The sequence below is a fragment of the Oncorhynchus clarkii genome, chromosome 24, assembly GCF_045791955.1.
Source record: "Oncorhynchus clarkii lewisi isolate Uvic-CL-2024 chromosome 24, UVic_Ocla_1.0, whole genome shotgun sequence".
Classification (NCBI taxonomy): domain Eukaryota; kingdom Metazoa; phylum Chordata; class Actinopteri; order Salmoniformes; family Salmonidae; genus Oncorhynchus; species Oncorhynchus clarkii.
The window spans coordinates 19,006,916-19,034,424 of record NC_092170.1 but is presented as its reverse complement, the minus strand read 5'-3'; the positions used below and the strand labels follow the sequence as shown (position 1 = coordinate 19,034,424).

The 27,509-nt window shown below is 42.6% G+C and overlaps 1 protein-coding gene across 2 annotated transcripts; it reads right to left on the bottom strand.

Moving 5' to 3' along the window:
• Positions 1-414: 414 nt before the first annotated feature.
• Positions 415-27,509, bottom strand: LOC139382928 (transcription elongation factor SPT6-like). 2 transcript variants are annotated; one of them, XM_071127198.1, is made up of 37 exons: positions 27,355-27,509; positions 26,765-26,831; positions 26,437-26,616; positions 26,140-26,210; positions 25,775-25,964; positions 25,576-25,660; positions 25,057-25,309; positions 24,368-24,469; positions 22,761-22,874; positions 22,576-22,665; positions 22,336-22,478; positions 21,984-22,129; positions 21,776-21,895; positions 21,402-21,531; positions 21,068-21,218; positions 20,325-20,479; positions 19,814-20,009; positions 19,411-19,556; positions 10,430-10,547; positions 10,103-10,179; positions 9,782-9,917; positions 9,396-9,533; positions 8,079-8,246; positions 7,250-7,377; positions 6,841-7,048; positions 6,510-6,657; positions 6,178-6,320; positions 5,864-6,004; positions 5,584-5,779; positions 5,066-5,304; positions 4,761-4,874; positions 4,434-4,558; positions 2,963-3,075; positions 2,764-2,841; positions 2,102-2,280; positions 1,770-1,993; positions 415-1,524 (listed from the first exon to the last, which is right to left on the bottom strand). In XM_071127198.1, exons 2-37 carry the CDS (start codon positions 26,820-26,822, stop codon positions 1,338-1,340), a joined length of 5,190 nt encoding a protein of 1,729 aa, XP_070983299.1. In that variant the 5' UTR covers positions 26,823-26,831; positions 27,355-27,509; the 3' UTR covers positions 415-1,337. The 2 variants fall into 2 exon arrangements, with proteins under 2 accessions (XP_070983299.1, XP_070983300.1); XM_071127199.1 differs by lacking the exons at positions 415-1,524; positions 1,770-1,993; positions 2,102-2,280; ... (1 more) ...; positions 2,963-3,075; positions 4,434-4,558 and having other exon boundaries at positions 4,848-4,898.

Here is a 27,509-nt window from a genome sequence, read left to right as displayed (position 1 = left end):
GCATTCAGACCAGCTTGGTTTGGGGGGGGGGGGGGGGGGGGGGGGGGCAGAATGTTTAAGCAGTACTGGCAAGGTAGTAGGCTAGTTGGATCTGAGACAGTATAATCATTTCTCACCTCGTACCACATCATATTAAATAATCTGCATTGTCTGTTTTTTTCAATGGTCTTTTGAATGAAATCATACTGTATTTTGTATGGTCTGACTACTTGTGAGTAACAATTGTTCTCAGTTGGCAAAGAAACAAGAGGGTCTTCTGTATTAAACATTTTTTTTTATGAAGGAAAGGCATTCAACAATGCTAACATACAGCTTTAATTCGTACTGCAGGCTGGCACTGATAGATCTCTTCTTTGTTATGGCCTCATTTTGTTAATGTGATTACATGAGAACATGATGAATACTGAAACTGACTGACACTTACATGACTTTAATTCAACTACAGGAAGTGAATTTGATAGGTGTAAAATACATTCATATGGATGAAATGTTGATAGAGGATAACATTTAAGTGTACTGTATATTACAGGACAGTAGCTGTAATGTGAATATGCTGATGTAGCACAGTAAGCACAGACCACAGTCGGCAATGCATTTAAAAATACTAAAAACATTCAAAGTAAAAAAAAAATATTTTGTTCAACACGTCCAAGTAAATACTGTCAATGTTCTTCATTGTGTTACACAGACTAAACATGAAGCTTGTATAGCTACTGTAGGCTAAAACCTATAACCAGTCGAGCTCTCATGCAATACACTAAGCAGCAACTTCATATGAATCCAGAAACTAACAAGATAGCTATTAAAATGGCCTAAGACCCATGTGACAAAGATAAAATAGTATACAGTAGATATAATATACATGGTACTAGAAATTGCCTTTTAAAACCCCTACTGAGAGATGGTTAATATTCATATAGCATGTTACTGTAACCTCGGGTGTGATTCAGAAATACATCGTTTTCATTGGTTTTTGTTGCATCACATGCATTTGAAGTTAATATGCTTAAAACCTGGTTTAAAGAAGGCATGCAGTTGTCATTGTTCCCAGTACATTCCACAAAAATTGCAAGTGAGGAACAGTGTTATCAAAGAAGTGATAGTCAACATTTACAACCATATTCTTTAGGTGAATTTGAAACAAACCACTGTTATCAAATACATTTTCCATGTGCAATTCAGTCATCCATGTTGGTCACCATCATCTTATCCTTCAATCTGACCAACTGAAGCAGTGAAGTGTATGCAGTATTATACAGTATAATGAGTCCAGTTCATATACAGTACAGTAGGGGTGAGTAACAGTGGGATCGGGAGAAGGAAAGTCTCCTCTGGACCTAGCGATCCATCTCATCCAGCAGCGGTGTGGCGTCTCCAGCGAGGGACATGGGCGTGCTCTCAATCATGGGGCTGGGAGAAGGTCGTGGGGTCATTCTGGGCCTCGTCTTCTTGCGCTCTGCCTCTTTCTCCTGGAGCCACTGCTCGGCCATCTTGCCCCAGTCCACTGCTGTGTGGGAAGTTGCCCTGAGGGTTGGGAGCATGGAGAGAAGATAACTCACTATTTACTTACTCACTCGCAATCTAGCAGTTGTATGCTTCCTGAATAATTAGAGCTAAGTTATCTGCGGTTGGAAACTTCCGTAAGAAATCCTCTCTAAGTGCCCAGCTACATACATGAACCATAGTCTCTCCATTTGAATTACCCAAATTGAAATAGTTTCTCTATTTGGATAATTCTGTCTAAGAGTTAGTTTTGAGAAGTGACTTACTTTGGTGTTGGTGTCCTGTGGTGGCGGGAAGAGGATGATGATGTTGGTGTGGAGGAGGAAGGGCGGTGTCCATGTCCTTGTGACCCGTGTGAGGACTGGGGAGTGCTGCTGGGGTATTGGGGTGTGGTGATAGTCTGCTGCTGGCTAGGGGTGGGGGTGGTGTATGAATAGCTTGGCGTCAGAAGGGGAGTAGCAATGGGCTGCTGAGCTGGTGTAGCAAACACCTGGGACAGAAAAAAGAAGGGCTCATGTTGAACAGAAACATGAAAAACTGATAGAGATTTGTGATGACATTCAGATATACAGTAAGCGTCTGTGTATTCCAAACGTACGTGATAGGCGCTGCTGCTGCCCCCCCCACCGCTGCTGTCCCCAGTGTAGCCGTACTGGCTGGATGCCCAACCGGCAGGTGTGGTGTTGGGGTTCTGGCCCTGGCCCGTTACAGCGGCAATGGCACTGAACATCTGAGAGGTCATGTTCTGAGGGAGGGCGTTCACTGCACGAGTGAGATCTGAGTGACAGAGACATAGGGCATACACAACACATGCAACTTTATACATTAGCAGAAGATTAAACAGAGAAACTGCTTCTTAAAAGTTCTTAAAATGTTGATGATTCCAACCTAAGGATGCATGAAATGATAAAAACCAATTGAGGTAACATATAGTATATTATAGCCATAGAGATCCTGGTGAGTAAGTATACACAGTAACTGACCTAGGGCCTGGACGACACCACTATCACGATACTCGTTAGTATCGTGGCAAGAAACATAACACAAAGCTTAAGTTCTTTAGGAAAACAGCCCTGATGTTAGAAACAAACATCATGTTGTCATCCAGAGTCACATGTATTTATTTTTCTAGCTATATCACACAACATTTTACATACAGCATGTTTTTAAAGGACCAAAGAGTAAGATCTGATTTGTGTTTTCATTTTTGCCATGGAAAAAATATGGAGATACTAGGTATCATCCCGGCTCTAAACTGACCTGCAATGTTAATATTGGCTGGCGTGGCATTGACAGAGGCTGGGGTTCGTGTTCTACTGCTGCTGCTGGGAGTAATCCCTGTTGGAGAAATACCAGAAATCAGATAACAGAAGTGAATCTGTCATTAGAGCACGATTACCCTGGACTGTATGTTTAATTGTGAGGCATTTCAAAGGCAGCATTCTGTATATGCTCTGACCTGCCACTGGATCCTGGAAATGGTCTTTGAACCATCGGAAAAGTCCATTGACTGTGGGAAAAATCTGTCCTCTGTATCTGAACCCCTCAGGCGTGACAGTCACAAACTCAACCCTGCATGCCAGAGAAAAGTCATGACATTTTGATTATGACATTCTAACAATAACACTATAGTGCATTCAGAAAGTATTAAAAACCCTTGACCTTTTCCACATTTCGTTCCATTACAGCCTTATTCTAAAATTTATTAAATAGTTTTTTCCCTCCCCCTAGTCAATCTTCACATAATACCCCATAATAAAAAATTATTGCAAATGTAGAAATCCCCCTCCTTTACTCCATACTTTGTTGAAGCACCTTTGGCAGTGATTACAGCCTTGAGTCTTCTTGGGTATGACACTACAAGCTTGGCACACTTGTATTTGGGGAGTTTCTCCCATTCTTCATGCAGATCCTCTCCAGCTCTGTCAGGTTGGATGGGGTGCGTTGCTGCACAGCTATTTTCAGGTCTCTCCAGAGATGTTCCATTGGGTTCAAGTCCGGGCTCTGGCCACTCAAGGACATTTAGAGACCCAAAGCCACTCCTGCGTTGTCTTGGATGTGTGCTTAGTGTCATTGTTTTCTTGGGGACCTTCGGTGCTGCAGACATTTTTTGGTACCCTTCCCCAGATCTGTGCCTCGACACAATCCTGTCTCTGAGCTCTATGGATAATTCCTTTGACCTCATGGCTTGGTTTTTGCTCTGACACGCACTGTCAACTGTGGGACCTTATGTACTCCAATCAAGTTGAAGAAACATCTCAAGGATCATCAATGGAAACAGGATGCACCTGAGCTCAATTTTGAGTCTTTTGAGGGTCTGAATACTTATGTAAATAAGGTATTTCTGTTTTCACTTTGTCATTATGGGGTATTGTGTGTAGATTGATGAAGGAAAAAATATATTTTATCCATTTTAGAATAGGGCTGTAATGTAACAAAATGTGGGAAAAGTCAAGGGGTCTGAATACTTTCCTATTGAACTGTACATTATGTGACATTACAACACCACATTACTGTATTTATGAAGGTTCACTGAACAGTGATGATTACTGTGGATAATGTGACAAACCCTCCTGAGCGAGTGAGAGAGAGGTAAGTAAGAGTTAATGTTTATGTTCATGTTGTGTCATGTCTCTAAGCAAGCATCAATAATCACTCTTTCTCTTGGCAGGCAACAGCGGCAGAGACAAACAGGCACTTCATGCTTCCCCAACTGTCCTGGCACACATTCTGTGTTTGGGTTTGGGTGGGGCAGTTCCATTTCAAACACAAGAGCTTTTCTATTTAGGGTGTCAATTGCACATGGAAAAAAATGAAGCCAAGCGCATCTCCAGCATTTGTATTTCTATGCAAATTCATGCATCCTATGAATGGGTGTTGATTTAAATGACAAAAGCAGTGGGAGGTGTGGTTGGCAGTCCTGAGGTAACCTTGGCTTTGCGCGGGGCTGGTAACCGAGCAGAAACTTCCCTGGCAGCTCTCTACAGGCAGACACATAGTAGGGGATGAATGTAGGCTTCTCCTTCTTGCTTTTCACCAAGACCTCCTCCATCTTCTGCAATTCAAAAAACAGGGACGGCAGCTGATGATCAATTGAAGAAAATTGAAAAGGTTTCTATCCCATCTGTCTCTTTGTATCTCTTATTCCCCCACTCTTTCAAACACACACAAACTGGCAGATAGACTGATGCACACATAAAAACATATCCATATACAATGATACTGTGAATTGAAAGAAAGTATATCCTTGTTCCTACCTTTCGGTCTCCACCATTGCATTCTTGAAAATACTTGTGACCGAGCAGATCGCGAGCAAACGCAGCCATTGGTTGAACGTATCTGGCTGTGATTTCATCCAGATCTTCAAATTCCTGAGAAAAAGGTCACACAACCTACTAAAAAAGTGAAACACATTGGTATCGTGCCAAATGGCGCCCTTTCCCTACATCGTGCACTACTTCTGTGGATTAAACAGGGAAAGGGTGCCATTTTGGATGCACATATTTTTATTCATACAGGCATATACTGCTTCATAATGAAGAAGCCTGTGAATGGAGCTGACCTCAGTGTTGATCCACAGGGTATGTCCCAGGCTGAAGGCGTTCTCCTTGCCCTCCTCTCGTACGTCAATGTGCTGGTAGATGTTATCAGCAACCTTCCAAGTAACAGTCAGGTGGTTCTCTCCCTTACTACTGGGCCTGATGATCACATCTCCCTGGTCCATGGACTCCATCATCTTCTCTGCCTGCTTGAAGTTGATGTTATGGAACGATGGGTGGGCTATCACCCTCTTAATGTAGGCTATAGGGAGTTGAAATCTGTATTTTAGAGTTTGGTATTATATTATTAGGGTTGGTTTCCCGGACACATAGCCTTGGACTAAAAAACACTTTAAATGGAGAATCTCCAAAGAACATGCATCTTATTCTAGGACAAGGCTTAATCTGTGTCCTGGAAACCGGCCCAAAAACTACTTTTACTACCATTACCACAATCAACCAATAATAAAAGATGAATCCAAAATGCCATTTATCAACTCCAGCTATGTTCTCCATCTAGCGATCTCAGACAGGTACACACTTGTTCTCTGCTGTTTCTTCTTGGCCTCCTCCTCCTGCTTCACATCCTCTGTCTCAGTGTCAAAGTCGTAGTAGGTGTCCTTGGGAAGCTTCCAGTCGTTGTTCTTATCCGACAGGTCTGACGTCCGACAGGTCAGATCCACACTGAGCTTCTCAATGTCAATCTTCATGATCCTGCAGTGCACTGTCATGCCCACCTACAGCAGGTTCAAGTTAAAGTGTTATATGACTGTTAGTTATACTGAAATTGAGAGATATTTTGGGGGAAACTACCGTGATACCTTAACCCTTTCTTCAGGATGCTTGACCACTTTGTCACTGAGGAACTTGGTAGGGATAAAGCCGGTGACTCCATTGTCCATGCGACAGCGGACCCCAATAGCTTGGCCAGGGCAGGAGCCACTGTCAAAATGATTCCACACCTGCCAGAGAGACCAGAGGCTATGTCAGACTTTGTTGATCAAAAAGACAGCTATGGCCAATATAAATATAGCCACAAATAATAATCTAGGAATTTAAAACCCATAACACACCACTCTTCAGAGTAACTGTCAGTATAGATTGCAGCAGAATATGGAACATATATGATTCTCACCTCACTGAGCTCAGGAAAGTTGTCCTGCTGACAGAAAGGACACTGCCACAGACCTGTCTCATCATTCCTTATGGCCTGGTCATAACTCTCCCCCTGGGGGCGCCGGTGAGCAATGCCTGTCACCACACTGGTAATAAGTTTACCTAAAGAGGCAGGACAGGACAGGACAGACAGTGTTGAGATTCCAGTAAAGGATTTATACATGTTTTCTACTATGTCAACTTTGGGGCTGTGACTCCCTGCACCAAAATAAACCCTGGCAGTGTGCGTATTAACACATCACTTTGAAAGAGATATCAATAATGCCCTGGTTGAGAAGGAACAGTATGGACCGATGTAGAAGGTCTCTGGTGTCTCCTTGGTGAGCAGGTTGAAGATCTCCTCTGTGTTAGGTCCTCTGTAGGTGGACCTCAGGTCTTTGTACCTGCAGCTCAGCTCAGCACGGATGTCATACAGGGTGATGCCCTTGTTACCATAACCCTGTGGACACAGAGAGTCTCAAACAGTGAGCACTACAATGTCCTCAGATCAGGAGGAGTATGCAAGAGTATGCAAGCTCTTCATAACCAAACCAGAGTAGGACAACGGGTGTGTTCAAAATGGCACTCTATTCCCTATATAGTGCACTACTTCAGAGACGCAGCCTACATCTCCCACACTGACCTGTCTTTCCAGCTCCTCAGCGAAGGCATCCAAGTCCAGGTCTTTGAGCCGCTCTGGGTTTTCCAGGATCTCCTCCAGTGCTCCGGCTGGGTTGGCGTCCTCCGCTGACTCATCGTACTCCAGAGCGTCCACGGCCATCTTCCTGGCCCACTCATAGGTCTCTGGGTGCACCCGTGACCCGTCCAGAACCTCAATATAGGAGTCAGTACTGCAGGTAGGGAGAGACACTTGATGTCAATGATTCAGTTATTTAGTGAATTGGCTGTGTGATGATGTCAACAAAAGTACTTTTGTCAAGTTATTCACTGTTACTATTATGAGTTGAATTTTGAATAGAAATATGTTTTTTAGTCTCAGGTATTTTCTGCACTATTGGATGAATGACCATGCCCAATGTTCTGAGACTGACCTATCGCCCAGAGAAGCTGTGTCAATCTTGATGAAACCAGCACAGTTGATGAAGACCTTGGGGCCCATGTGACACATGGTGACCAGCTGAGTGCGGTTCTCCAGACGAGTGTTATTTTGCTTCAGGATCTGGAAACAGAGAGGGATAAATGTACATGCAAAGGTATCTGTTCAGAAGTCAGTACAGTAGAGCAGTGGTTGCCAAACTATAGGATTGTAATAGTAGAAGCACAAGGTGCAATTAAAAAATTGGGAAGTGAATCATCAGTTTTTCTCTTGTCATCTCTGTCATTGCATACCTTAGAGAGCTATTTATAACTTGTCAGAAATGTCCAGTTCATCAACTAGCCCATGTCAGCTAACGTTTTTAGCAAATTTCTTTAGCTCATAGACTTTGTTGTAATGTTTGAGTCACTCAGATATCACATGAATACACATTAGGCATGGCAAAATGTATAGATTTGCATGAAAATGAGCTTTAAACCTGAAATGTTCTCTCCGCCAACAAGAGGGGTGTGAACTGTTTGTGTCATGAACAGTGCTTGCACCCATAGAAATAGACGTGGTGCGCGCGTGTGTGCAGAGGGGGGGCACGGGATGTTCCACAATGCTGGAAGGGGGCCTGAGTGAAAAAGTTTGCAGTAGAGTACTGAATTATTCTAAGATACTGTAATAATAAAAACATATAGGTACATACTGCTACTGTATATCGATAAATTCTATCTGGTAACACTTGGTATATTGTTTCTCTTATATATGTGTAGTAACACTGTAATTACATTGTATTAACATGTTGGCAATCTAGATGCCTCAAGTGATCTATGTCTTACCCTGAGCAGGTGGGATCCCTTCCTGGGCCCCAGGCCACAGACGTACTGCAACAGGCTCTGGGTGTAGGGGTGGGCCATGGCCCGGTTCACATCCACACCCACTTCATTCACCCGGTTGATGAACTCACAGTACAGAGCATTCAGCAGGTCCTCCTTCACTACATGCTCCTGTGTGGGAAGCGAACAGAGAGCAGTCAGACTCACTCTTTACAGACACATTGATTCACAGACTTTGATTCAAACCAGACTATGATTATCATGTACCATCAACTACACTTCTGCATTTGGGAGATTCCACGCCAGCATTGCCCGAAAATATCTATTTTATCACAGATTTTTGGGTGAATTCTCACATAAAAACTTAATTGGGTGGAAAGATGTTTAACACACTTTTTACATTTGTATCACAAATATTTGTTTAGAACCATTTTAGTCCATTTTAAGAGCTATACCTGCCACCTGTAAGACACTATGGTCAGTGAACCATACATGTTACAGACAACATCTTGGTGTTTGGAACAATATATTTGTCAAACACATAACATTTTAAAAGTGGGCTCTCTGCTACTTTTGAAGAAATTATCCATTTTATACATTGACATTCTAGGTCATTAACCAATCACAGCCATCCTGTAGGATTTCACATTCAGCAAGTCACCAGCAGAGGAAGTTCCCTTTGAATCCATTTTCCCATTTACTGTGTTGGCGGTGCTCATAAAATGTATCATAATTGTAACTCACTCTGGAAATGTGATGCACTTGTAGAGTATATTGTTTAAAACAATCAAATCAAAAAGGGTACTTTTGAGACATAAATATGAATAGTTATGTTTAATAAATTCACATGTAAAATTGTATTTCAGAATGTAGCAATAGTCCATATTTTAGAGCACAATGTTAGGAGTATAATGACACCAAGATGTTGTCTGTATCATGTATGGTTCACGGATACAGTAGGTCTAAAATGGGCCTAAAATGGCCACTTTCATGATTTTATAAAAAATGGTTTGTTACAAATCAAATCAAATTGTATTTGTCACAACAGGTGTCACAACAGGTGTAGTAGACCTTACCGTGAAATGCTTACTTACAAGCCCTCAACCAACAATGCAGTTCAAGAAAGGGGTTTCTAAAGGATCTCTGTAAACCACCTGTGTGCTTTCATCAGAGCCGCTGCTCGGTGATGATGATCTCCCACCCATGCCTGGCCAAATGGAGACAGGGGTTGCGTCCTGAATGGCACCCTAGTCACTATATAGTGCGCTACTTTTGATCAGAGTCCTATTAGGAACTGATTCTGGATGATGTCATTAGTACCTGCAAAGGGTGCAACTTGAGGCAGAGGATGTCATCGTCACTGCTGCACACCTGAGCATACTCCACCAGGGGGTCCTGGATCTTCCTGGCCACAGACACAGCCTGTCTCAGGAGAGGGGGGTAGTCCCGGAAATCTGCCTGTGGATTGGAGAAATAGAAAAATACATAGAGTTAAGAGAAAATCTATTTAAGTGTCACTCACTCCACAATATTAAAGTCATTGGCAATACATATTACAGATTTAAAATCGCATTGTGGACCACTCAGAGAGTTATGGGAGGTACAGTATGTAGAATACATCCAATGTAGAACAAATTGAGATGAGGAAATGTTTGTCTTGTGAGAATAAAAAATACATGTTTAGGGAAAAGAGGGCAGGACTTGACCTCTGACTTCTTGCTGTTCATGTAGAGCATGGCCAGTTCATTGTCAACCAGCTCCACCCCAATGGTGGGGAAAGAGGACTCCTGCTCCAGCTCACTGGCAGTGCGTTTAATGTCCTCAATCACCATCTGGGCATCCCTGCACAAGGAGTGGAGGAAGGAACGTTAGAAATATTCAGGATAAGTCTTAAATGGCACTCAAGTAGTACACTATATAGGGAATAGGATGCAGTTTGGAATACATCCTCAGTCATGTTAGTAACCTTCTTCAAACAGCAGTCTAAGAAGGCCACAGGTGAAAGCAAGCAGGAGAGTGTTGCAAACCTGTTCTCCCCAGCTATAGCGATGATGTGAGGCTTCTTGCTGTTCAGAAACTTCTTTAGGGTTTCAATATCGTGGATCTAAAGGTATGGTAGGACAAATATTAGAACATGGACAAATATTAGTCAACGTTAGATGGTATGGTTATCTGAGCTTCGTCAAAACTCTTGCCCTGTGTCCCAAATGGACACTATTCCCTACATAGCGCACAACATTTTACCAGTATGCACTCACTACTGGAAGTCGCTTTGGATAAGAGCGTCTGCTAAATGACTAAAATGTAAATAGGGTGCCATTTAGGACGCGCCCTTGGTTTGGTTTCATAAATACCTTTTTCTCCCTTTCATCCTCCCTCCATGCGTTCCTCCTCTTCAGGAAGTAAGGAAGCCTGAGGAAATCCCCTACTTCTCCGTCACCATTCACCAGGGCGCAGAACACTGGGGTGTCTCTGCGGACAAAGAGGTTTGCAGTGAATAATAACTAAGTCATAAACACAGAAATCGTATTAAATGACTAGAGGGTCATAAACCCTCAAAGTTCCAGAATGGGGTGCAAATTACAGCCATATTGGCCAGGGAGAAATACAAACCAGTCTAATTTGAATGGAATGAATGGCAGTAGAGGCATAATCATGATTATACTTTTTTTTTTATTAAAAAATTAAATGTAAAAAAATGTCCTCCCCAATTTCATGGTATCAATTTCATGGTAGCTACTATCTTGATACATCGCTACAACTCCCGTATGGAGAGACGAAGGTCATGCGTCCTCCGATACACAACCCAACCAAGCCGCACTGCTTCTTAACACAGCACACATCCAACCCGGAAGCCAGCCGCACCAATGTGTCGGAGGAAACACCGTGCACCTGGCAACCTTGGATAGCGTGCACTGCGCCCGGCCCGCCACAGGGGTCACTGGTGCGTGATGAGGCAATGATATCCCTACCGGCCAAGCCCTCCCTAACCCGGGCAACGCTATGCCAATTGTGCATCGCCCCATGGACCTCCCGGTCGCGGCCGGTTACGACAGAGCCTGGGCGCGAACCCAGAGTCTCTGGTGGCACAGCTAGCGCTGCAGTACAGCGCCCTTAACCACTGCGCCACCCAGGAGGCCCAATCCTAATTATACTTATGCAGTAAAATTAAAGAAATGTGATATATAAAAAAAAGGTGTAATAGAATTATTGTCAACCTAAAATATTGTCATATACAGTATTTAGTCAGCCACCAATTGTGCAAGTTCTCCCACTTAAAAAGATGAGAGAGGCCTGTAATTTTCATCATAGGTACACTTCAACTATAACAGACAAAATGAGAAAAAAATCCAGAAAATCACATTGTAGGATTTTTTATGATTTTATTTGCAAATTACAGTTTAATACCAATTGTCTGTATAAATAGCCTCTAAAATATATGTACAGTGTCTTGCAAAAGTATTCACCCCCCTTGGTGTTTTTCTATTTTGTTGCATTACAACCAGTGAAACAGTGCAAAGTACAATTTACTTAATATTGGTGTGTGATAAATCAAAAATATCGCAGAGTGAAGTAATAGTCTATGGAATCAGTGATCATTTATTACATTTTGGACAAGGAGGATTTTTAAAGACATATTTAAGTGTCACAAAACTGCTAGAATCAGAGGACTCAAAAAATACTGTGTAGAAAAGTTGAGGAGGGAGTGGGTAAAATTGACTGGTCACCTGTGCTAGATAGTGTAGCGGTAGACAGTGCCTGGGAAGCCTTTCAATGTAAATGTCCTTGATGTGGTGAATGTGATGGCTCCCATTAGACGGGTCAGGGTAAAGCAGAGATCTAGCCCTTGGTTTAATCATGAGATTCTATAATCTATCCAAGCCAGGAATAAGGCCTTTAAGAAATTTAAGAACTCTCAAGAGCAGCATGATTTTGTCCTATATAAACGTCACAGAAATGAAGCACAGAGCAAGATGGATGAAGCACAGAGCAGGATGGATGAAGCACAGAGCAGGATGGATGAAGCTAAGAGGGGTTACTTTGCTGGGAAAATAATTGAAAACAAAAATGACCCTAAAAAGCTTTGGAAATCATTTAAGGAACTAGGCTGTAGTAGTACTACCAAAAACAAACTAAACAGTATTGGACTGAACATCAAAGGGGAAAAAGCAGGGGTTGCCAATGAATTCAACTATTTTTTTTACTTCTGTTGCCAGCAAGCTGGTTAGCAAGCTGCCCACCAGTTATGGTTTGTATGGAAGCAACCAAGTCAAGAACTATTATGTAGAGTTAGGGGTTCAGCCAAACTCTTTTTCTTTTGCAAAGGTAGCAACAGCCAAAATAGTCAGTATTCTGGCAGAGCTTAAATGCTCCAAAGCCACAGACCTGGATAATATTCCTGCAAGGTTTCTAATCGATTCTGCTGAGCAAATTGGCCCTTGTATTACGCATATTGTTAATCTCTCTCTTGAACAAGGCACCTTTCCCAGGGACATGAATTGCCAGGGGCAATTATTTTTGGATCCAGACCTAAATTGTGTAGGTTTTCTGAAATCAGAGTGGAGTTAGGTTTTAGTAGTCAGCACCTCACCCCCTATGTTAGCTACTTGGGATGTATCCTTGATGGAAGCTTGGGAGGTGTGAGCATGGCCAATAACGTGCTAGGGAAGGTTAATACCAGGACTAAGTTTTTGGCTAGAAAGTCCAAGCTGCTTGATAAGGACTCCATGAAAGTGCTAGCTTCTGCCCTCATTCAATGCCATGTTGACTATGCTAGTACTTCCTGGTTTGGTGGCTTATCTAAATTTATGAAGGGGAAGCTCCAGATTAGAGGTTGACAGATTAATCGGAATGGCCGATTAATTAGGGCCGATTTCAAGTTTTCATAACAATCAGAAATCTGTATTTTTGGGTGCCGATGTATTTTTGTATTTTTACCTATTTAACTAGGCAAGTCAGTTAAGAACACATTCTTATTTTCAATGATGGCCTAGGAACGGTGGGTTAACTGCCTTGTTCAGGGGCAGAACGACAGGTTTTCACCTTGTCAGCTCGGGGGATCCAATCTTGCAACCTTACAGTTAACAAGTCCAACGCTCTAACCACCTGCCTCTCATTGCACTCCACAAGGAGCCTGCCTGTTACGCGAAGCAGTAGAAGCCAAGGTAAGTTGCTAGCTAGCATTAAACTTATCTTATAAAAAACAATCAATCATAATCACTAGTTATAACTACACATGGCTGATGATATTACTAGTTTATCTAATATGTCCTGTGTTGCATATAATCGATGCAATGCTGGGGGATGATTTAACAAAAGCGCATTTGCGAAAAAAGCACAATCGTTGGACGACTGTACCTAACCATAAACACCAATGCCTTTCTTAAAACCAATACACAGAAGTATATATTTTTAAACCTGCATATTTAACTAAAAGAAATCCAGGTTAGCAGGCAATATTGACCAGGTGAAATTGTGTCACTTGTCTTGCGTTCATTCCACGCAGAGTCAGGGTATATGCAGCAGTTTGGGCAGCCTGGCTCATTGCAAACTAATTTGCCAGAATTGTACTTAATTATGACATAACATTGAAGGTTGTGCAATGTAACAAGAATATTTAGACTTAGGGATGCCACCCGTTAGATAAAATACCGAATGGTTCCGTATTTCACTGAAATAATAAACATTTGTTTTCGAAATGATAGTTTCCGGATTCTACCATATTAATGACCAAAGGCTCGTATTTCTGTGTGTTATGTTATAATTAAGTCTATGATTTGATAGAGCAGTCTGACTGAGGCAGACTAGGTAGGCAGCAGCAGGCTCGTAAGCATTCATTCAAACAGCACTTTAGTGCGTTTTGCCAGCAGCTCTTCGCAAGCAAAGCGCTGTTTATGACTTCAAGCCTATCAGCCTAATGGCTGGTGTAACCGATGTGAAATGGCTAGCTAGTTAGCTGGGTGCGCGCTAATAGAGTTTCAAACGTCACTCGCTCTGAAACTTGGAGTAGTTGTTCCCCTTGCTCTGCAAGGGCCGCGGCTTTTGTGGAGCGATGGGTAACGTTGCTTCGAGTGTGGCTGTTGTCGATGTGTTCCTGGTTCGAGCCCAGGCAGGGGCGAGGAGAGGGACAGAAGCTATACTGTAACACTGGCAATACTATAGTGCCTATAAGAACATCCAATAGTCAAAGGTATATGAAATACAAATGGTATAGAGAGAAATAATCCTATAAATACTATATGAACTACAACCTAAAACCTCTTACCTTAGAAGATTGAAGTCTCATGTTAAAAGGAACCACCAACTTTCATATGTTCTCATGTTCTGAGCAAGGAACTCAAACGTTAGCTCTTTTACATGGCACATATTGCACTTTTACTTCTCCAACACTTTGTTTTTGCATTATTTAAACCAAATTGAACATGTTTCATTATTTATTTGAGGCTAAATAGATTTTTATTGATGTATTATATTAAGTTAAAATAAGTGTTCATTCAGTATTGTTGTAATTGTCATTATTACAAATAAATAAATGAAAAATCGTCCGATTAATCTGAGTCGGCTTTTTTTGGGGTCCTCCAATAATCGGTATCGGTGTTGAAAAATCATAATCGGTCAACCTTTACTCCAGATAGCCCAGAATAAGTTGATCAGGGTAGTATTGAAGGTGAGTCCACATACTCACATAGGCAGGAGCTGCTTTCAGGAACTAAACTGGCTGCCTGTTGAGGCTAGGGTGTCCCAGATTAGACTAGGTTTGGTTTACAGGAGTATTTATGGTCCTGCGCCCAGATATTTAAGTGATTACTTTCCTCGTGTTAGGGATGCACACAATCACAGCACCAGATCAGGTGCTGCTGATGTGTGCTTATACAGGTTCAGGAGTAATGCTGGGAAAGGTACAGTACTTTCTTGTATACTGGAGCCTCAGAATGGAATGAGTTGCCTCTGCCTATAAAAACAACGTCCTCTCTGGGCAGCTTTAAACATAAAGTAAAACTATGTTTGATGTCTTCTGTGCCCATATGAATAACCCCTATGATGTAACTGGAATTATTAGATAGATGTTCTTCTTCTATGTTTTTGTTTTATTATTTCACTGCCATACTGTGTTCCATCTTGTCTCAAGAGGACCACAATGGAAATAAGTCCCAGACTTTATTGTGTGTTATCCTCAATGATTTTATTCATGTGCATGTATGGCTTTTAAGTTTTATGTGTGCTTGTTTTTTTTTTAAATGGTCAAATTAATAAACTAAACTAAACTAAAAAAAAAAAACTGCAATTGAAATGGATTTATATTTGGATTTCATGCAATGGACATACACAAAATAGTCCAAATTGGTGAAGTGAAATGGAAAAAATGACTTTTTTCTAAAAATTCCCCAAAATTAAAAACGTAAAAGTGGTGCGTGCATATGTATTCACCCCCTCAGCGCCTAAATAAGATCTGTTGCAACCAATTACCTTCAGAAGTCACCCGTGTGCAATCTAAGTGTCACATGATCTGTCACATGATCTCAGTATATATACACCTGTTCTGAAAGGCCCCAGAGTCTGCAACACCACTAAGCATGGGGCACCACCAAGTAAGCAGCACCATGAAGACCAAGGAGGGACAAAGTTGTGGAGAAGTACAGATCAGGGTTGAGTTATAAGAAAATATCAGAAACTTTGAACATCCCACAGAGCACCATTAAATCCATTATTAAAAAATGGAAAGAATATGACACCACAACAAACCTGCCAAAACTCACGGACCAGGCAAGGAGGGCATTAATCAGAGAGGCAACAAAGACACCAAAGATAACCCTGAAGGAGTTGCAAAGCTCCACAGCGGAGATTGGAGCATCTGTCCACAATGACTACTTTAAGCCGTACACCTCATAGAGCTGGGTTTTAGGGAAGAGTGGCCAGAAAAAAAGCTATTGCTTAAAGAAAAAAATAAGAAAACAAGTTTGGCGTTACCTAATAGGCATGTGGGAGACGCCCCCCACATATGGAAGAAGGTACTCTGGTCAGATGAGACTAAAATTGAGCTTTTTGGCCATCAAGGAAAACGCACCTCTCATCACCCAGAGAACACCATCACAACAGTGAAGCATGGTGGTAGCAGCATCATGCTGTGGGGATGTTTTTAATCTGCAAGGACTGGGAAAATGGTCAGAATTGAAGGAATGATGGATGGCGCTAAATACAGGGAAATTCTTGAGGGAAACCTGTTTCAGTCTTCCAGAGATGTGAGACTGGGACGGAGGTTCACCTTCCAGCAGGAAAATGACCCTAAGCATACTTCTAAAGCAGCACTCGAGTGGTTAAAGGGAAACATTTAAATGTATTGGAATGGCCTAGTCAAAGCCCAGACCTCAATCCAATTGAGAATCTGTGGTATGACTTAAAGATTGCTGTACTCCAGCAGAACCCATCCAACTTGAAGGAGCTGGAGCAGTTTTGCCTTGAAGAATGGGCAAAAATCCCATTGGCTAGATGTGCCAAGCTTATAAAGACATAACCCAAGAGACTTGCAGCTGTAATTGCTGCAAAAAGTGGCTCTACAAAGTATTGACTTTGGAAAACTTTGAGTGATATTATATGATACTTGCTGCATTTAAAAGTCCTATCATCAACTGATTTCAGCCAGTGTATGGCTGTGGATTGACTGCATACATGTGGTAAAGAGGTCATTGTAACTACCAAAATAATGAAAATGCCATGGAAACACGTAGGGTGAAAGATGCCGGAGGGGGAACGGGAGTTAGCATAGCAGTCACTCAACTCTTATAAACCTGAGAAGGAACTAATTCTAAATGTTAATGCACTATATACTGTATACAAAAGCATGTGGACATCCCTTTAGTAGATTCGGCTATTTCAGCCACACTCGTTGATGACAGGTGTATAAAATCGAGCACACAGCCATGCAACCTCCATAGACAAACATTGGAAGTAGATTTCCCTATATTGAACAGCTCTGTGACTTTCAATGTGGCACCATCATAGGATGCCACCCTTCCAACAAGTCAGTTTGTAAAATTTCAGCCCTGCTAGAGCTGCCCGGGTCAACTGTAAGTCAAATCAAATCAAATCAATTGTTATTTGTCGCATGCTCCAAATATAACAAACCTTATCATTAAATGCTTACTAACATGCCCTTAACCAACAATGCCGTTTTAAGAAAAATACTTAAAAAAATAAGAAATAAAAGTAACAAATAATTAAAGAGCAGCAGTAAAATAGCAATAGCGAGGTTATAAACAGGGGGTACAGAGTCAATGTGCGAGGGCACCGGTTAGTCGGGGTAATTGAGATAATATGTACATGTAGGTAGAGTTATTAAAGTGACTATGTATAGATAATAAACAGAGAGTAGTAGCAGAACTAAAGGGGGGGGGGGGGGGGGGGTCGGGGTGCAGGCAATGCAAATAGTCTGGGTGGCCATTTGATTAGATTTTCAGGAGTCTTATGGCTTGGGAGTAGAAGCTGTTTAGAAGCCTCTTGGACCTAGACTTTTCTTTCTGGTACAGCTTGCCATGCGGTAGCAGAGAGAACAGTCTATGACTAGGGTAACTAGGGTGGCAAAAGTCTTTGAAAACCGCCTTTGACAACCGCTGGTGTCTTTGACATAGATAGAGGTCCTGGATGGCAGGAAGCTTGGCCCCAGTGATGTACTGGTCGGGTACGCACTACCCTTTGTAGTGCCTTGTGGTCGGAGGCCGAGCAGTTGTCATACCAGGCAGTGATGCAACCAGTAAGGATGCTCTCAATGTGCAGCTGTAGAACCTTTTGAGGATCTGAGGACCCATGCCAAATCTTTTCAGTCTCCTGAGGGGGAATAGGTGTTGTTGTGTTCTCTTCACGACTGTCTTGGTGTGCTTGGATCATGTTAGTTTGTTGGTGATGTGGACACCAAGAAACTTGACGCTCTCAACCTGCTCCACTACAGCCCTGTCGATGAAAATGGGGGAGTGCTCAGTCCTCCTTTCCTGCAGTCCACAATCATCTCCTTTGTCTTGATCACGTTGAGGGAGAGGTTGTTGCCCTGGTACCACACGGTCAGGTCTCTGACCTACTCTCTATAGGCTGTCTCGTCGTTGTTGGTGATCAGGCCTACCACTGTTGTGTCATCGGCAAACTTAATGATGGTGTTGGAGTCATGCCTGGCCATGCAGTCATGAGTGAACAGGGAGTACAGGAGGGGACTGAGCACGCACCCGAGGGGCCCCTGTGTTGAGGATCAGCTTGGCGGATGTGTTGTTACCTACCCTTACCACCTGGGGGCGGCCAGTCAGGAAGTCCAGGATCCAGTTGCAGAGGGAGGTGTTTAGTCCCAGGATCTTTAGCTTAGTGATGAGCTTTGAGGGCACTGTTATTGTGAAGTGGCAACAATAGCTCAGCCGCAAAGTGGTAGCTCACAGAACGGGACCGCCGAGTGCTGAAGTGAGTAAAAATCGTCTGTCCTCAGTTGCAACACTCACTACCGAGTTCCAAACTGCCTCTGGAAGCAACGTTAGCACAATAACTGTTCGTCGGGAGAGTCATGAAATGGGTTTTCATGGCCAAGCAGCTGCACATAAGCCTACGATCACCATGAGCAATGCCAAGCGTTGGCTGGAGTGGTGTAAAGCTCGCCGCCATTAGACTCTGGAGCAGTGGAAACGCGTTCTCTGGAGTGATGAATCACGCTTCACCATCTGGCAGTCCAACGGACTAATCTGGGTTTGGCGAATGCTAGGAGAACGCTACCTGCCCAAATGCATAGTGCCAACTAAAGTTTGGTGGAGGAGGAATTGTGGGCTGGATTTTTACAAATATGTCCTTTGTTTGATCAGATTTGTTGAATGTGTGCCAATCCGTTGTCCTTCGATCCACCACGGTCTGTGTTCCATTGACCTCTTTACCACATCTATTGATTGAATGCAATGTTGGTATATTGGCAGTTCATTTGAAAAATGTATGGAATCATTCCTCTAAAACTTGCTGGCTAGCTTGCTAACAAACATACATATTTTATCACAGCACTGGCAAACCATGGTTGAACAACTCCCTAACCAAAATGGCTGACCTTTATCCCACCATAATTAGATCCAGTCCATTCTTGTATTATAATTCCTAATTCTATGGTCACAAACACATTAAATAAATAGGTCATTCAATTTAGCTGACTGTAAAAGTGGTAAAGACAATTTACTGAAGTTAAACCCTTTATTCCCTATATGGTGAACTATTTTTGCCAAGAGCCCAAAGAGTCTAGTCAAAAGTAGTGCACTACATAGGGAATAGGGTGCCATTTGGGACATGTCCAAAGTGAAGTCAGAGACAGTGTGCAGTAGTCTACCTGCTGGATGAGAAGGCCACTCCCAGCACGCGGATCCCTTTGCCCTGGGCCTCAGACATGAGCTCCTCGTCCTCCTCCTCCTCCACTTGTTGGTCGGGCCGATAGGGCGCCACCTTCAGCCAGTTATACAGCTTCCTGCTGCAGGCCTGAGGGGCAGGCAACCACTATCACAACACTGTAGCAGGCTCAACATACATCAGTGCTCTGTGCCACCTGCTTTGGAAAGTCGATACCGGAATAAGAAAATAAGTAATCAATACCACAGTAGCAACGACGTCACATCAACGTAATGAAAAGAAGATCTAATGAAATGTTGAGATAATAATGGAAGTTGCTGCAGAAGATTTATCCTCCTCCTTGGGTGTGTGTGTGTGTGTGTGTGTGTGGAGGGGGGGTGGGGTACCTTGATGATGTTCTCCTTTGCTTCTGCAATAAGTTTGTTCTTCAGCTCTTTCGCCATCTGCGGGTAAAGGAACTGTTTGAGGGAGCGCTCGATAGCCAGAGTGCGCTGTCTGTTCCACTCCTGAACCTGGTGGCTGAACTCATCTCTGTAGTAAAACTGCTTTATCTCTTCATAGTATGCCTGGTCACCTCCGTACCTGCTCAACAAACATAGTGATAGCATGGATACTTGACTGACTCAGGACAGTATACACGTAAACAGAGCACATTTTGGAACATGTTATTACGTGTTATTAATATGTTATTACATGTTATTAATGTTATTACACATCATTAATATGTTATTACACAAAACTCAGCGGCATCGTCGCAAATGGCACCATATTCCCTACATAGTGCACTACATTCGACCAGAGCGTAGTGCACTATTTAGTGAATATGCTGCCATTTGGGATGCAGCCTATAATGATATTAATATGTTATTACACAATGTTATAATAACAAGACCTCACCCCTTCACTCCAATCAGGTCAATACAGACGTTAATGGTGAGCAGGCCCTCTTCCTCTGCCTGCAACATCTTGAGGAACTGGTCTCCATTCAGCTCCTTTACAGGCTTGTTTTTCAGGTATTTAAAGGAGAAGCCATAATGGGCCTCATCCACATCCTACAGGAGAGATTAGACCACATACATGTATGGTAGAGTACTCTAATCTAGATAATGACACTCTAATCTGCTAAATAACTCAAATGTAAAAATATGAATCAATGACAAGACATAACTTGTTAAATGTGTTTTACCTATACAATATAAACTCATCTCTTCAGAAAGTATTCATACCCCTTGACTTATTCCACATTTGGATGTGTTACAGCCTGAATTCAAAATTGATTCAATTGATTTTGTTTCTAGACTGGGCTTTGGCTGGGCCACTCAAGGACTTTCACATTCCTGTTCTGAAGCCATTCCAGCGTTGTGTTGTCAATTTTGAATTCAGAATGTAACAACAAAATGTGGAATAAGTCAAGGGGTATGAATGAGGAAAGGGGATACCTAGTCAGTTGCACAACTGAATACATTCAACCAAAATGTGTCTTCCACATTTAACCCAACCCCTCTGAATCAGAGGAGCAGGCTTCTTGCTTATTCACTCCTGATTGCAGGAATCTTCCAACCAAGATTTCTGGAAAACCTGGGAATTCTTAGAAAGTTACCGTGATGTTTTTAACCCTATTGCAAATAGATGGTGTATACCTTCTTTCCCTTCTTGGTGGGTTTGATGTTGATCTTGGCTCTCTCCTGGAATGTCTGTCGGAGCACATGTCTGACTAGAGGCTCCCGAGCGATCTGCATGGCGACCATGTAGCAAGTTCCCTCCAGTACTGCCTCCGCTGTGCTAAACTGGCTGCACAGGCAGAGAGAACATACTATTAGTAGTATTGTGGAAGGTATAGGTTTGCATCTCAAATGGTGCCACAAGTTTGCATATTCACCTCTCAACACCACCCCTGTTACTGCTAAAATGGTTGGGTTATCTTTATATGAAAATGTATTCTGTATACAGTGCAATAATGTGTTGCTGGTTAACCTGCAGATGTAGTCCTTAGCCAGCTCCATTGGCTCAGCAGGAAACTGCTCCGTCTCGTGACGCTGGTAACTGTCACGTAGGTTCTCTCCAAACTGCTCTGGAGTCAGACCAAACTTCTTGGCTAGGCCATCTGATGAGAGAACCCTTTAAATGGTGGACTCAAAAACTGTTGCAAATAGAGTCGGCTCATGATACAGCAAGTGCACTTCGATTGGAAAACTCTGTTTAAGTACACTAGTCACTAGTCACATTACTTAGCAAGTTTTGTATTATCACGAGCTAACTGTACAGACCTGAAGGTGTATGGCACACACATCTGTTTGTAAAAGGTGCTGATAGTGACACCTACTGGACACACATGATAAAGAACTCACCCAGTCCTGCACCCTGGCAGATGCTGTACATATCCCTGCGAGATGCAAGCTTCAGGTCCGGCCCCTTCGGGTGCTCCTCTTCTTCCTCTTCTTCCTCCTCTACTACTTCCTTCTCATTACCTGCAAACAGAATACATGATACTTATTCTGATGAGGGCAAAGATCCACTGTGCTTTCACAATCTTACAATATATAATCTAAATCGTACCATCTTCATCCACTTCTTTGATCTTCTTCAGCTTCTTCTTGCTGGACCTGGCTGCATTCTGCATCTTTGGGATATCCCGGCCATAGTACAGCAGGAAATGGTTGTAGACGTCGCCCAGTTCATCACTAGACTGGACATCCTTCAGCCTTGTCAGACAAACATAATCAGGTCAGCACTCTGATACAACAAAGATAATAAAGGTGTCATAATATGACTAGGGTCCTGTCCAGGGGGTGTACTTGTACATCAAGGTGCCTCACACTACAGAAACAGGAGATAGGCTCCTGCCCTATGGGCCATTCTGGCTCAGACAAGGCTTATTTACAAACATGTTGGACATGACAAGCCTTACCGCTCTAAATCTGAAGTGTCTAATGGTCGAATGCCATCAGCCAGTGGCTTATCTGGGTCTGCTGAGATCTGTTCAAACTGGTATCCCTGCATCTTCTGGAACAGGCGTCTCAGGTTCTGTTTGCGGGTTTTCAGCTGGGTCCACTGAGGAGGAAAGACAGTCCCAGATTAAACAGTAATTAAACAGAGAGAATAAATGAAGGGAGGAAGTTAACAAAAATCCAATGCTACAGTATATTACCTTCTCATCCCACTGCCAAACTTTCCACAGATCATTGATATTGAGTTCAGGTTCCACATACTCTTTCCTGTAGAACGCTATGAACGGAACCTTGAGGTGAAATAACAAATACAGTTGTATTAACTAACTAAAATTATATGGAAGAACTCAACATTACCTACAGTGATAGAGGAACTGTGTAATACCTCAAAGTGTTGGTTTCTCATGAAATTCAAAGCCTCTTTAATCTTCTGGATGGTGCTGGGGCCTTTTCTGCTGAATGTAGTGGCTGGACCTCTGTCCAAATAGTCTGCGTTCTCCTGAAAACACAGAATATTTTATTTCAAAAACACAAGCATTTTAAAAACAGACCTACAGCCTTATTCTAAAATGGAATAAATAAATGTTTTCCCTCATCTATTTACACACAATGCTCCATAATGACAAAGCGAAAACAGGTTTTTAGAAAAATCTGAAATACCTTATTTACATAAGTATTCAGACCATTTTCTATTACACTCTATATTGGGCTCAGGTACATCCTGCTTCCAATGATCATCCTTGAAATGTTTCTACAACTCAATGTTTCTACAATTCAATAGATTGGACATGATTTGGATAGGCACACACCTGTCCGTATAAGGTCCCACAGTTGACAGTGCATGTCAGAGCAAAACCAAGCCATGAGGTCTAAGTAATTATCCATAGAGCTCTGAGACAGGATTGTGCCTAGGCACAGATCTGGGGAGGGGTACCAGAGCATTCCTGCAGCATTGAAGGTCATCAAGAAAACAGTGGCCTCCATCATTCTTAAATGGAAGACGTTTGGAACATCCAAGGCTCTTCTTAAAGCTGGCTGCCCGGCTAAACTCAGCAATCGGGGGAGAAGAGCCCTGAGCTCTGACAGAGCTCTAGTTCCTCTGTGGAGATGGGAGAACCTGCCAGAAGGTTAACCATCTCTGCAGCACTCCACTAATCAGGCTTTTATCGTAGAATGTCCAGACGGAAGCCACTCCTCAGTAAAAGGCACATGACAGCCCGCTTGGAGTTTGCCAAAAGGCATCTAAAGGACTCAGACCATGAAAAACAAGATTCTCTGGTCTGATGAAACCAAGATTGAACTCTTTGGCCTGAATTCAAAGTGTCAAATCTGGAGGAAACCAGGCACTGCTCTTCACCTGTCCAATACCATCCTCACGGTGAAGCATGGTGGTGGCATCATCATGCTATGGGGATGTTTTTCAGCGGCAGGGGACTGGGAGACTAGTCAGGATCGAGGGTAAGATGAATGGAGCAAAGTACAGAGACATCCTTGATGAAAACCTGCTCCAGAGCGCTCAGGACCTCAGACTGGGGTTAAGATGCACTTTCCAACAGGACAACGCAGTAGTGGCTTCGGGACAAGTCTCTGAATGTCCTTGAGTGGCCCAGCCAGAGCCCGGACTTGAACCTGATTTAACATCTCTGGAGAGACCTGAATATTGCTGTGCAGCAACGCTCCACATCCAGCCTGACAGAGATTGAGAGGATCTGCAGAGAAGAATGGGAGAAACTCCCCAAATACAGGTGTGCCAAGCTTGTGGCGTCATACCCAAGAAGAGTCGAGCCTGCAATCGATGCCAAAGGTGATTCAACAAAGTACTGAGTACCAATTTAAACCAATTTAATCAATTTTAGAAAAAGGTCTGTAAAAGTAATAAAAATATGAAAAAAGTTAAGGGGTCTGAATACTTTCCGAATGCACTGTAGACTGTAGCATCAGCTTGAACTAATTGTCTTATGAGACCCAGCTAAAATATCCTCACTCCAGTACCTGCATGGAGATGGTGAGAGTAGAGAAGGCATTCCTATAGATCCACTCAGCCTCCTGTTCCAACTCATCATCCTCTGCAGGCTTCACACAAGTGGAGCGCAACTAAAAACAACAAGACCACACACATAGAAAAGGGTATGGGCTACAGCAATGGTATTCAAAGTCAATGTTATTCAAAGTAAGTGTTATTCAAAGTCGGGGTCGTGGGGGAACTAGAGTGAGGTTGACCCAAAAAATGAAACAAGTACAGCACCAGTCAAAAGTTTGGACACACCTACTTAGTCAAGGATTTTTCTTTATTTTTACTATTTTCTACATTGTAGAATAACAGTGAAGACATCTAAACTATGAAATAACACAAATGGAATCATGTAGTAAACATAAAAGTGTTAAACAAATCAAAATATACTGTATAGTTGATTCTTCAAAGTAGCCACCCTTTGCCTTGATTACTTACAGCTTTGCACACTCTTAATAAACATTTAAATAAACTCTTGAATGAGTAAGTGTCCAAACTTTTGACTGGTACCCATAACAGTTATAGGTGAATTTCAGGTGCTCACATGTCCCTATGACTATGATGGCTGTGTTCCAAATGGCACCCTATTCCCTATATAGTGCCCTACATTTGACCAGAGCTCTATGGGTCCGAGTGCCATTTGGGACGCATCCTATAGAAGTATACACACCTGGAACCTCTCTGGCATGTCAGTGGAACGGATCTCATTGTCCTGGTCCGTCATGTGACTGCTCTCCAGCTCACTGGGCTCATAGATCTCAAAGATACTGCGTCGGCCCACCCTCTTCTTGGTCTGCTTCTTGGGCCGGTCCCATGACTCTTCATCTGCATCCTCCTCCTCCTCTGCATCTTCATAGGCTTCAGTGTCAAACTCGGCAAAGTCAAAGTCCCCTCCGAATATCTCCTGGGCCTCCTGAAGTGCTCTGTAAAAAAAGGAGTGGTGCTCAATACTAAATACTGCAGGTGAGTAAAAGTAAACACGATTGCATCCCAAATGGCATCCTATTCCCTTTATAGTGCACTACTTTTGACCAGGGCCTATAGGGGAATAGGATGCCATTTGGGACACACTTAACATATCAAATTATATTGCACAGGTAGGACTTCATACTTTCGGTTGAGCTTCCAGGTGGAGAGGCTACTGCAAATTGAGATCTAAGTGATTCAATTAAATGTCAGAATCACTTACGCATCTGTATATCCTGGCAGCTTCTTCCTCCACTTGGGTTTCTTCAAGGGCTGTCCGTCATCATCCACAATAAAGTCATCGATATCTGAGAAAAAAATAAAAATACCTATGACTCAAACATTTTTAAATGGCTTTTAAAAATCTGCTAACTCAAAACAATTCCACTGTTTATAGATGAAGTATCTCAAATGTTTCATACCAGACTCTTCATCGTCCTCCTGCTCATCCTCCCCGGGATGCAAAGGCACATCCAATGCCTCGCCCTCATCCGCTCCCGTCCCCATGAAGATCTCATCCGCTATCATGTCCTTCTCATGGGCCTCCCTGACGTCATCATCTCCCTCCTCATCCTCATCGTCCGACATGTCTCGCAAACGACGGAACTTTTGCTGTTTATGGGGATAAGGAAGGAGCAGAGGTATCAGGAAAACATTTTAGTCTATCTCCTTTTACATACTATTTTTAGAGAGTGGGACTATGGTACATGACATGAGACCTCAGCTGTGTGCTATACAATGTCCATGATGCCAATGCATTTTGCTTGTCATAATGGCATCAAAATACCCTTTTCACTTTCACTCCCAAATTCTCCTCAATGAGATCAATATCATCATCATCCAAGCGGTCGTCAAAGCCTGTAGACAGAAAACACAAGATACTCAAACACCAAAGGTGATTATTGTTGTATGCATGGTTCTGCGGCACACTGTTAGGTGTCACAAATCAAAATAGAATCAAAGAGTTTACACCATTATAGTTTATTCAAAGACCGAAGAAACAGCCTACAATGTGGCTAGGAAGCAATCACAGTGCAGCCCAGACAGGAATAAATATTGGAACAATTTATGAATGACCACTTACTTCTCTTCCTCTTATGGTGTCCAATTTCCTCCCCAGAGTCACTATCTCCTTCCTTATCTTTCTTCCCTTCCTTCTCCTCCTCTTCCTCTCCTTCCCCTTCATCCACACCATCATCAATCAGACCACTGAGGTTTCCATCCTCATCTTGGTCCTCGGTATTCTCCTGTTCCTCCTCCTCATCTAAGTCACAAATCAAGAAGTTGTACATCAAGTAAGATTACACATGACATTGTGTGCAGCCTGCACATTGTTACCATGGTTCTTTAGAGTAGTTGTGAGGATAAACTCTGTCAAGGGACATCTTTGAAATCAAATCAAAATTATTCACATGCTGTACTCCCAAATTCCTCCTCAGACTCCTCTGCTTCGCTCTCGATGAAATCCATGTTTAGGGGCTGTTGAAGAGATAATAAACAACAGGATTTTCATTAGCTGGTTTTGTGTCAAAGAACAGTCTTTGGAAATAATGTTATGGGACATGATTATACAAATTATTCCATAATTGTACATGTTTAAAGTATGGCTATGTCATAAGAAAATCTTATTGTAAACAATTAAATATTAGTCTACAATAAACTATGATTATAAAACGCTTCTGTCTGCCATGGCTGACTGGGAAAGATGCAGCACATTACTATAGCCAGGGGGCGAGGACATTGCTAGACATCAAAGGTTTAGCTAGCTAGCGAAGATAAAAATGCATATGACTTTGAAAATAATCAAAGGTAGCCTTAGCTATCCAACGGATATCAGGCTGGATATGCAGGTAGAAATCTTCTTTGCTAGAACAAGGTAGCTAGCTAGCATAACAACAATGGAAGGAGATGGCTACCGAGCTAGCCACATCTATTGTTGCTATCATACAGCTGTATTGTCAGAAACAGCTGGCTGACTCCCATTGCCCATAACGGTACATACCTATGTGATGGGAGTCAGGACTGGCTCCTTTTTAAGTTGACTGATTAGCAAAGCGGGATATGGAAAATATATTCATTTCACAACGACCAGAATGTGTTAGCTAGCAAGGCGCAAGTACATTTACAAGACTGGAACAGAAAAATCCCTCAAACTCT

What these genes read in the sequence shown, in the direction of transcription:
- LOC139382928 (XM_071127198.1), bottom strand. Translation starts at nt 26,822, where the DNA reads ATGGATTTCATCGAGAGCGAAGCAGAGGAGTCTGAGGAGGAATTTGGG. An exon ending in TGGGAGTGAAAGTGAAAAGG is followed by an intron (nt 25,965 to 26,139) that starts GTATTTTGATGC and finishes CCCCATAAACAG; the next exon opens with CAAAAGTTCCGTCGTTTGCG. An exon ending in GCTATAGCTGGGGAGAACAG is followed by an intron (nt 9,918 to 10,102) that starts GTTTGCAACACT and finishes CTCCTTGTGCAG; the next exon opens with GGATGCCCAGATGGTGATTG.